Genomic DNA, 12,254 nt, shown 5'->3' on the forward strand with positions numbered 1-12,254 from the left:
ATACATTCCTACTGGGAATTAAAGTTCATCCAGCCACTATGGAAAACAGAGATCCTCAGAAAGTAATCTAGCTCAATATCTAGCTACACGACTCTTGGGCATATAGCCAAAGATTACTCCATCCTACCACAGAGACACTTGATCATCCATGTTCACTGCTGTTCTGTTTATACTAGCATAAATAGAAACAACCTAGATGTTCCTCAACAGAAGAATGGATAAAGAACACACATGTGCGCATACAATAACAACATGATATTTGCAAGCAAACAATAGAAAAACCCTCCTGAATGAGGAATCCTGAAGTCAGAAAGATGAATATGAAATATATTCTTTTATATGTGGATATTAGCTGAGAAGTCAATGATAAGCAACGTACAATCTGTTGGGGTTCAGGAATGTCTACACCAACCATACAAACACCAATCTCAGTTAAGCAAGAAGAGTTTATTGAATTGAATGGCCTTAATAGTGGTCAGACAAGGGACATAGTTCAGAACTGAGTCTGAAACTATGACATCAAACATTTATCAGGGCGGGTTTTTTATAGGAAAAAAAATTCAAAAGTTTAAAAGGCTCCAGCCGAATATGTAGGCAAAGGATGGTGTTATCAGATGACAATGGAAGGAGAGGCCATTGGTTTTATGAAGGCTCGATGGCCTAGAGTAGGGGAATTCTAGGACAGAGAAGCGGGAATGAGTGGGTTGGTGAAGAGGGGGGATGGGGAATGGAATAGGGGGTGTTTTGGGGGGGAGTGAGGAAAGAGGATAATACTTGAAATATAAATAAAGAAAATATCTAATAAAAATAGATTGATACCAACAAGAAAAAGAAGGTTAAAAGGCAAGAAGGGGAGTAATATTACATTTTGGCTTACTAGACAAAATTTTATCACCTAACCTGTTAGCTGATTGGTGCTGAGTAAGGTAAGGGGGTGGTGAATGGGGGGGTGAAGAGGGGAATTTAAGAAAATTGACATAACAGAGAATGATTGATTCAGCCATAACTTTTTGGCTTATCAATAACATTCTTCAGTGTCAGCAGTGGATAATTACTTCTAGGAAGTTGAGTCTGGGAACCCGAACTTTATTTCACCTTATGAGAAAAATGGAGACTGAATTCAAAATGACTACAGTTATGTTAAAAAGAAGCAGGCCTCAACACAATCCATAGAAACAGAGAGGGTGGGTATAGAGTATGGGACTAAGGGGCAGGGGAACAAATAAATCTCAATTATGATAGCTGAAAAAAATTTTGACAAAGGTAGCTGAATTACTCTTGTTTGATACCAGGAAGAAATGTGTGTTTGATGCCAGAGTTGGCAATTATCGGGTCAGCAAACTTTTCTGTGTAGTGGCTTTATATATAATTATAAATTATTAAATGCTCATTCAGCATACATTGGGCATTTGCAACTGGGTATTGTTAAGAGGGTACAATTCTTAATATCATTTTGAAAACTCAGAAAATAATAGGATGGAAGAGCTAACAATTCAGCTGGGACAGAAACAACAGTCTTCACATGATTTTCTTTGTTGTGTATCAAGCACAACATTCACTAAATAGTATTCATAGAAACATGTGAACTCTTTGTGACCTCTGTCACATGGACTCTCTTTGCACAATGCATAAACCTTATCCCTCGTGGCCGGTTTCCAGGATATTAGCTTGAGGCCCATGCCTGCTTCTGCACTTAATTCCTTTGTTCTCTTTGGAAAGTCCAGCCCATCTTTTCCCCATACTCAGTGCACTTCAAAGAGCTCCTCTCTGAGCTGTCTATGGCCAAATTTCTTGCCTCAGGGCTAGGATCAGGTGTCTACATTGCAATGGTCATCCTTATTTGCAAATCTGTGTTGCATTCTATAGAGGAACATCCCTGTCCCATACATCTTCTATTCCATCATCTTGTGGATCTTTCTGTCAGAAGATACTGACTCTCCTTTCATGATAAGAGGGCTGTGCTGCTGCACTGAAGCAAAACTACCAATGTTAATGAATAGAAAGTTAAGTTACAAGTCAATAAAAAGATAACAAAGTCAGTATAAATAAACATGCATATTAACAGGGCTATATGCAAAAATAGATAAAAATGTGGGGCTCAGATAGGGGAGAAGATTTCTGCATCTGTGTAACCCAGGCTATGTGTCCTAGAGGATTGAAAACTCAAGATCTCCCACCTCAGCTTCTTACATGTTTGGAATGTGAGAATTCATCACCATTCCTGGCAGACATGAAGTACTTGACAAGGCTTGTTGATAAAACAAGGCAAGTCAAGAGAACCAAGAGCAATGGTAGACTCTCATGGAAGCCGTAGAATAACATGAGAAATATTTATTACTGTATCCCACAAAAAATAAACAACATTAAAGTAATAATTATGAGATTAAGGGCTGTTTAAAAATGTATAGCCCTTGGCATGAATAGTATACATTGTATCGTGTAGAAATATTTTTTATTCTGAGCATAAACAAGAAATATCACCTAATCTTCCATATAACAGGCCAACATACTAATTTTGAATATTATAATCTACTAAAAGTGAGCATATCTCAAAAAGGAAGGTAAAAATGTGAAAAATAACTTCTTAGTTTCATGTGATGTATACCTGGTTTTTCCTGTTTATCTCATGTTTGAACTGTAGTGGGTTACGTACAGTGAATGTGTATAATAAAACAAAAGGATCCTTCTCTATATGGCAGAGACCTGGAACATGAAACAGTGAACACAAGCTGAGGAGGAGGGAATTGTCCCTATTTCCTTCATCCTCACTCTTTCCTCACTTCTTTCTTTCTTTCTCATTCTTTCTTCTTTCCTCTTCCTCCCTTCCCTGGTTCTTCGCTTTGTCTTCTTCCTGCCTCCCTTCTTCCTTCCTACTCTCCACATTTCAACACTTCTTACTATTCCTTTTTATCTTAAATATTCTTATAACTTTATTTTTTAATTAAAATACTAATGTCACATCTTACCTTAAAATCTTGCTAGGAAATCCATCCTTCTGGCTAGTGAAACGTAGAAAGGGGACAGCAGTCTCAGAAAAGGAAGAAACAGTCACTTCTCTAACTACCTGTCTAACTATTTGTCCAGCTATCTGTCTATCTTAAAATTTCTCTGGGGCAGAATCTACAGTTTTGTTAATCAGCTTTTATCACCATGACTATATACAATACATCTGTCTTTTAACAATTTTGGATGTTTTGAAGAACTACATAAAAGATGTATAAGGGCACATCTCTGTTACATGCTTCTTTTTTTCATTTTTGAACTCCTGCATATCCTGCAGTATTATATCTGTTTAGTAAAAAGAACTTCCACTCACTGGTTTTCCTTGAAGACAAGGCCCGGTAGGGTGGCTTTTGTGGGTAAAATGCTTGTCACATAGGTGTGAACACCTGGCTTCCAATCCAGGTACCCACAAAAATCCAGACACAGCAGCAACATGGACTGTATCTGGAGTGATGCTGTGGCAAGACAAGAGACAGAAACAAGAGAATCCCACAAGAGCCTGGCCTAAAACGCATTTCATGAGTAGAAATGAACAACAGACCCTGTCTCAGATCTACACCCAAACTTGTCTTCTGATCTCTACATAGCAAGAGAGGTTCACTTTAAGCATGAACATGAAAATGTACAAATATGCAAAGACACATCATACACATGAATCTAAAACATGGATCTAAAAAAATAAGATAGTGTGCCAAGAATTATGTTACTTTTTTTCATTGAATCATTTTTCTCTATTTCCTCTCAAAAAATACTTTCATTGGGAGTGTACAATTTTGAGGGATCAAGTTGCCCTTGAAATAACTTACATTCTTTACATAGTACAGCCACAATGCACTCCTGTCCTCACACCTCAAAAAGGCTAGAGGGTAAATATCTAATAGAGTAGACTGTGAGGAAAAGCTGGGGGTGGGGGTGCATACCTATAATCCCAGCACTTAGGAGGCAGAAACAGCAGGATCTGGTCTATAGAGTGAGCTTCAGGACAACCAAGAATAGAAAGAGAAAACCTGTCTCAAAAAATGTATTTAAAATGATTTCTTTAAGACACATGTGATGCTCTAGTAAATTTCCTGCTGATACCAACTCCCGGCGGGTGAAACAGGAGCAGGTGTCCTTTGAGCAACAGTACACACATTGCTGAGCTGATTTGCATATGGAGTCATTATCCAAAAGCCCAGGCTCCTTTAAGGGCAGCTGCCAGGAACCTAAGAAGCATCCTCACTTCCAGCTCAGAGATGGAGACAGACACACTCCTGCTATGGGTGCTGCTGCTCTGGGTTCCAGGTGCGAATGCAGAGAATTGTTGGGAGCAACCTCTATGGCCATCATGACTTTCCATGTCTCAGGGTTCTTGACCATTATAATTAGGGTTTTTGTAATTGGTTTTAAGTTTCCTTCATCCCTTGGATTTTCTGGTTTCTCAGAATGATGTCCATAATTATTCTTAAAAATTTAAATTAAAAGGTCCCCTGATGGGAAGGGTTTATACAGTGGTCTGTGTGTTTATCATTCCAGGTTCCACTGGTGACATTGTGCTGACCCAGTCTCCTGCTTCCTTGGCTGTGTCTCTAGGGCAGAGGGCCACCATCTCCTGCAGGGCCAGTGAAAGTGTCAGTGCATCTAGCTATACTTATATGCACTGGTACCAACAGAAACCAGGACAGCCACCCAAACTCCTCATCTATCTTGCATCCAACCTAGCATCTGGGGTCCCTGCCAGGTTCAGTGGCAGTGGGTCTGGGACAGACTTCACCCTCACCATCAATCCTGTTGAAGCTGAAGATACTGTAACCTATTACTGTCAGCAATGTAGGAAGCTTCCTCCCACAGTGCTCCAGGGCTGAACAAAAACCTCCTGGGTTGCAGCTCACTGAGGCTCAGTCTCTCAGTTCTTACTCTCTGACATCTAAACACAGATCTCTAGGCTGATGTGGGAAAATATCTCAAATAATGAAACAAGTTTTATAAACAGATATGTATGTGTGTCCCATCCTTCATGCTTAGTAATTTAATAATTTCCCAACAATATATGATTGTATTAATTATCATTTATCACTTAAATTTTTATTAACACATAGTTATCTTTGGATAGTTTTCTTTTCTCCCTTCACTCCCTAACCTCATCTCGGCCTATTCCCTCCAACCTCAGGATCCTCCTTTGACTTTCCAGTCACTGAAGACTTACTGTCTCTTATTTATACTTCCAAAAATAGAAAAAAGATATGAAATACAAATTACATCACTAAAAATAGTGCTAACCAAAGACATTTACTGCAGTGTGTTTGTGGGTGGGAATGTCAGAGTTTTGTGTGTATGTGTTTGGGTGTGTGTGTGTGTGTGTGTGTGTGTGTGTGTGTGTGTGTGTGTGTACAACCTGAAGGAGTTAGTTCTTTCTTTCCACCAGGTCCCATCTCCTGTCCAGTCTCCTGTGAGCATGCTTCCTGCTACAGTGTGAGCAACCATGGCAGCCTGGGGTACTATTTCTTTTCCTTTAATCATGTATTTTCATTTTAAATTCTATACATGTGGGAAGGGGTACAAGTGTGCATGCTCATAGCAGTCAGAAGAGGGCATCCGGTCCCAGGGAGCTGGAGATACAAGAGGTTTCGAGATAGTTGAAGTGGAAGCTAGAAGCTAAACTGCAGTCTTTTACAAGAACAAGAAGTGCTCTGAACTGCTAATCCATTTATTTACCTCTGATCTACCTTTCATTAAGTTACTTCTTTAGATTCAGTAACCTCCTTTCTCCTAAAACAATGGAAGACTTGATGGGAGCATAGTTGCCCAGCATTTAAGTTAAAAAGAGCATTGATTAGTTAAGCTTGTCACTCGGTCTTTCAGATACAGGCTTACATTCCCACCACAGTGTTCTTATTCTCCAATTGCTTTTATTTCTTTGCCTTCACAAACAGCCTGCTATACTCACTTAGAAACATAGGCTGTGCAACAGTTATTTTCCTGCTTTGGTTCCACATCTCTATCTCTGTGTCCATCCCCAAATTAAATTTTAGTGTCAGATTAGTTGATTTTCATTTTGTCTTGATCCAATATTCTTCGTTTTAACAGCTTCTATATTTGTGTTCAATGTTTTCCTGCCCTCTTCTCTCCTTCCTTTCTTTCCTTTTTCCTTCTTTCCTACTTTCTTTCTTCATCATTTGTATATGGTGTATAAAATATGCCGAGTGATTATAACATATAGTGCACATAGAGGTCACAGGACAACACTAGGTCTTGGTGCTCAAATTCCACTTGTATGAGAAAGGGTGTCATCAGGGAACTTCCCAGACATGGGATTCAGGAGAAGAGAAGACTTAATGGAAGACTTATCTTTGGAGAAAGACAATGAGCCATCATCAACTTGGACTTCACTAAAGCTCTGAGACACTAGAACTCCTTGAATGTGCCCTAAGGGAGAAGTGATTTTTTTTCCTGTGTTATGGCTTGCTGTACCTATAGGCTGGAAAACAGAGAAAATGGCTTCCTAAGAGAAGTACTAATTATAATACTACCATCCAACTAGAACTATCCAACTGTGAGTGTTATTGAGAATCCCTATATTGTAAATGTGTTTTGCTTTCCTGGGAGACTTGAATCTCTGTAGACAGACACTGTTAGACACCTTCTAGCCTCCTCCAGGACTGCATCTGTGGTGATCAGTGTCTCTCTAAGAGAAGGATAAATGGGATCCTCTGTTTGCTCTCTACAAGTTATCCTGCCAACTATCTCCAGGTTCTCTCTGATACTCACCTCCTCTAATCAACTACCACCAAGTGGTCCCAATTCCTATACAGGGAAATGCCAAGTAAACTTTTGTTTTCCAGAATACAAATCTATTTCCTTGCAAAACTTAAATCAAATTAAATCTGACTTTAGAGAGTTTCAGTTGACCCTGTCCAATATACTGAAGCTTTCCAAAATCTCATCCCGGTAATGGATATAAGCTACAAAAACATAATGTTAGTCGTATGTCAAACAAATATAAGTTCAGGAAACATGTAGTTTCCAGGCCGCTGAATCTTATGCTGATGATCTTCTTGTATATTATAGTGCACCTTAGCAATTTTTTTGTGAAGGAGAAATAGACCCCATAATCAAAGAGGACATTTCCTAAGAAAACTTTTAATAAGATGTAACAGTTCTTTCATGGAAGAGCAAGATAAATATTTTTCAAGTTTATATAGTAGAGGGATTAAGATGATCCAGGATCAAATCTTAATCTATTCCAAATTGTCTTCTACAGGTCAAGGCCATGTATGAAAATTCTGCCTTCCTTGAAAAGCACAGAGGTACATTAATGCATCACTTATCTCGGTCTCTGGACTCTGTAGAAAGGAAACTAATTTAAGCAAATACATTTATAAACAAATCAATGCCAGATATTAGAAGGAATGTGTAGGAACTAGTCCTTGAACCAGTACATACTTTAAATAATCTCCTGAAGACTGCCATTCAGTCTTTTATAATTGATCTCAGGAAAATGCTCAATGAGAAAAAAAACTAAGGTGTCAGCCTGGTGGTGACCTCACAATCATGAAGGCCTAAGCATTTCTGAATACCCTTGCAGATAACTGCTACATTTGAGGACAGTCAAGAAATTAAAAGAAAGACTAACCTTGTAAGCAAAGGAAGCTCCCATGATCCATCTGCTGTAAAACTGGAAACATAGAAGCTGGACTATCTTTGGAAGCAGAATTCTCTACTCCTTGACCCCTCCCACAAATGATCCAACAGCACTGTTAAGTTCTTAGGTGAAAGCCTTGAAAATTAACAATGTGGTGCTGAAAGGCATCCACAGTCACAAAAGGAAGATGCACAAGTGGACCTTCAGTGACCCAAGACCCTGTGGCTTTGGAGGCAGCCCAAGTACCCTTGAAAGAGCACATCCAGGTGAAACAAGCCTGAGCACTAAACCGTCATCAAACTCCCCCAACCATTGAGTCACATGTGAAGGATATAGAGAACAACAACATGCTTGTGTTCATTGAGGATATCAAGGCCAACCAGCACCAAATCAAATAGGTTATGAAGAAACTCTGTGACAATGATGTTGCAAAAGTCAATACCCTGATATGGTATCTGATAGAGAGAAGAAGGCATTTGTTTGGTTGGCTCCTGATTATGATGCCCTTGATATTGCCAATGAAACTGGAGTATCTAAACAAAGTACAGCTGTATAATTCTTAATATATGCATTTTATATTTTAAAAATATATAAAATTTAGGACACAGAGAGAGAGATAGAAAGGCAGAGAGAGAGAGAGAGAGAGAGAGAGAGAGAGAGAGAAGGGAGAGAGAGAGTCACACAGCTGGAGGGGAATCCTCTGCCAAATTCTGCAAGACTTTTAATGAAGAGCTTATACTAAAGCCATATAATGTTCATGCCATAGAAAAGAAACACTGCTGTTATGAAATGCATCACATAGTATTAAGATAGCCAGGGGAGCGGCGGCGGTGGCGCCAGTGCAGCAGTAGTTGGTCCAGCTGAAGGGCCATAAGCAGTGGAACCAAGGCGACAGTTAGGCCCTGCGCCCACGACCACTGACCTTCGCAGACCAGCCGAGCTACAAGCAGCTGTGGATTTGCGGCACCTTTCGCTGCACGGAAGCCACTTCAGAACTCGGCCTCTCGCCAGTCAGGAGAGGCTCACCTCCATCTTGGTTTCAGACTCCAGAGAGATCGGACAGACTGAGGTACACAAACATAACCTGAGGCCAACACCGCGGGGGTCTGAGCCCGACGGGTGTTGGCCTGCACCCAGGCCCTGGGCTGTTCGGGGGGCCATCGGGGTGCCAACGCAGCCAGGAGGTTTTATTGCCCGGGCTGGTGCGCACGCCACCATTTTGCCTTACAGGACGCCAGAGATCTCTGGCAGGCAGAGCCGGCTAACAGGCATAGCCTGAGGCTAACCAAGCGGGGGTCTAGGCTCCAACAGGCCCTGGACTGACCCCAAAAACTGGGCAGCTTGGTGGGTCTGTGTGTCAACCTGCCCAGGAGGTTGTTAGCACAACAGACTCTCCCGGCGCTTTCGGGGAGCGCGAGCACGCACGCCCGCCATCCTGGTCACCTGGCTGACCCGGTTGACAGTCATAGCCCAAGGGGAACTTTGATCGGACCTTGGCCTCCCAGTATTTTGCCTGGATCCAGGGCCTGGGCGGCCAGGCTAACCTTGTGTGCACCAGCCCGGTTGGGGGATCGGCTGCCCAGTGGAGTGATTAGCATTCAGGGGAGGTCCCAGCAGCATACACCATCAGCACTCCCTAGGGGTGCACATGGGCTCCATCTGGTCCACAGACACAATCTGGGGCAAAACACACTAGACCTGCAAGGGCACCCAAGAGGAGGACAGCACAGCAGCAATCTGCTACAGGGGAAACCCAGCCATATAGTGTTGCAGTAATAGCCCCAGAGCCACTCAGGAGGCCCAAACACCAGCCAGGGACAAGACCAACTAACTCCAGAGAACAAGATGGCAAAGGGCAAACATGGGAATGGTACTAACAGAAATCTAGGCAATATGGCAGCATCTGAACCAAACTCTCCAACATCAGCAAGTCCTGGTTATGCCAACACACCAAAGAAACAAGATTTGGATTTAAAATCACTGATCATGATGCTGCTAGAAGAACACAAAAAGGACATAAATGAATCTCTTAAAGAAATACAGGGGAACATGAATAAGCTAGAAACCCGTATAATGGAAACAGAAAAATCACTTAAAGAAATGCAGGAGAATAAGGCTCAAGAGATAGAAGCCAATAAAGAAGAAAGGCAAAAAAACGTAAAGAAATGCAGGAGAACTTGAGTCAAGAGGCAGAAGTCATGAAAGAGGTAACACAAAAATCTCTTAAAGAATTACAGGAAAACACAAACAAACAAATGATGGAACTGAGCAAAACCATCCTGGATCTAAAAACAGAAGTAGAAAAAAACTAAGAAATCACAAAGGGAGACAACTTTGGAGATAGAAAACCTTGAGAAGAAATCAGGGGCCATAGATGCAAATATAAACAACAGAATACAAGAGATGGAAGAGAAAATTTCAGATGCCAAAGATACCATAGAAACCATTGACTCAACAGTCAAAGAAAATGCAAAATGCAAAAAGCTTGTATCCCAGAATATCCAGGAAATCCAGGATACAATGAGAAGACCAAACCTAAGGATTATAGGTATAGATGAGAGTGAAGATTTACAACTGAAAGGGCCAGCAAATATCGTTAACAAAATTATGGAAGAAAACTTTCCCAACTTAAAGAGAGAGATGCCTATGAATATACAAGAAGCCTACAAATCTCCAAACAGACTGGATCTGAGCAGAAATACCTCTTGCCACATAATAATTAAAACCCAAAATACACTAAACAAAGAAAGAATATTAAAGGCAGTAAGAGAAAAAGGCCAAGTAACATATAAAATAAGACCTATCAGAATCACACCAGACTTCTCACCAGAGACCATGAAAGCTAGAAGATCCTGGGCAGATCTCATGCAGACTCTAAGAGAACACAAATGTCAGCCAAGACTACTATACCCAGCAAAACTCTCAATCACAATAGATGGAGAAACCAAGACATTCCATGACAAAACCAAATTTACACAATATCTTTCCACAAACCCAGCTCTACAAAGAAGAATAGGAGGAAAACTCCAATATAAGGAGGGAAACTACATCCTGGAAAAAGTAAGATAGTAACCTTCCTTCATCAAACCCAAAAGAAAATAATCACTCAAATATAAAAATAACATCAAAAATGACAGGAAGTAATAATCTCTATTCCTTAATATCTCTTATCATCAATGGACTCAATTCCCCAATAAAAAGACATAGACTAACAGACTGGATAAGGAAACAAGACCCTACATTTTGCTGCATACAGGAAGCACACCTAAATGTCAAAGACAAAAACTACCTTAGAGTAAAAGGCTGGAAGACAACTTTACAAGCCAATGGTCTCGGGAAACAAGCCGGAGTAGCCATTCTAATACCAGATAAAGTTGACTTTCAACCTAAAGTCATCAAAAGAGACACTGAGGGACACTTCTTGATGGTCAAAGGAAAAATACAAAAAGAAGAACTTTCAATTCTGAACATCTATGTGCCAAATGCAAGGGCACCCTCATTCGTAAAAGAAACTTTACTAAAGCTCAAAGCACACATTGCACCTAACACAATAATTGTGGGGGACTTCAACACTCCACTCTCCTCAATGGACCGATCAGGACAACAGAAACTAAACAGGGACACAGTAAAACTAATTGAAGCTTTGGACCAATTGGATTTGATTGATATCTATAGAACATTTCACCCTAAAGCAAAAGAATATACCTTTTTCTCAGCACCTCATGGTACCTTCTCCAAAATCAACCATATAATTGTTCAAAAGAAAGACCTCAACAAATACAAGAAGATCAAACTACTCCCATGCCTCCTATCAGATCACTATGGTGTAAGAGTGGTTTTCAATAGCAACAAAAACAACAGAAAGCCCACATACACCTGGACACTGAACAATACTCTACTCAATGACACCTTGGCCAAAGAAGAAATAAAGAAAGAAATCAGAGACTTTTTAGAATTTAATGAAAATGAAGGCACAAAATACCAAAATCTTTGGGACACAATGAAAGCAGTGCTAAGAGGAAAACTCATAGCCCTGAGTGCCTCCAAAAAGAAAATGGAGAGAGTATATACCAGCAGCGTAATGACACACCTGAAAGCCCTGGAACAAAAAGAAGCTATTTCACCCAGGAGGAGTAGAAGACAGGAAATCATCAAACGCAGGGCTGAAATCAATCAAGTGGAAACAAAGAGAACCATACAAAGAATCAACGAGTCCAGGAGCTGGTTCTTTGAGAAAATCAACAAGATAGATAAACCCTTAGCCAGACTGACCAAAGGGCACAGAGAAAGTATCCAAATTAAAAAAATTAGAAATGAAAAGGGAGATATTACAACAGAAACTGAGGAAATCCAAAAACTCATCAGATCCTACTACAAAAGCCTATACTCAACACAACTGGAGAATCTAAAGGAAATGGACAATTTCCTAGACAGATACCAAATACCAAAATTAAATCAGGACCAAATAGATCATCAAAACAGTCCCATAACCCCTAAAGAAATAGAAGGGGTCATAGAAAGTCTTCCAACCAAAACAAGCACAGGACCAGCTGGTTTCAGTGCAGAATTCTATCAGACGTTCAAAGAAGACCTAACACCAATACTCTTCAAACTATTCCACAAAATATAA

The 12,254-nt window shown here is 40.4% G+C and overlaps 1 long non-coding RNA gene and 1 gene segment (V, D, J or C); one reads left to right on the forward strand and one right to left on the reverse strand.

Moving 5' to 3' along the window:
• The window catches only part of LOC127677182 (uncharacterized), a 326,506-nt gene that overhangs the window by 257,222 nt on the left and 57,030 nt on the right, over window positions 1–12,254 (reverse strand). The window lies entirely within an intron of this gene.
• On the forward strand, window positions 4,189–4,862 carry LOC127677156 (Ig kappa chain V-III region MOPC 63-like). The segment is given in 2 exon segments: window positions 4,189–4,287; window positions 4,519–4,862. Coding segments are annotated over 2 exon segments (378 nt in total).

The sequence above is a fragment of the Apodemus sylvaticus genome, chromosome 2, assembly GCF_947179515.1.
Source record: "Apodemus sylvaticus chromosome 2, mApoSyl1.1, whole genome shotgun sequence".
Taxonomy (NCBI): domain Eukaryota; kingdom Metazoa; phylum Chordata; class Mammalia; order Rodentia; family Muridae; genus Apodemus; species Apodemus sylvaticus.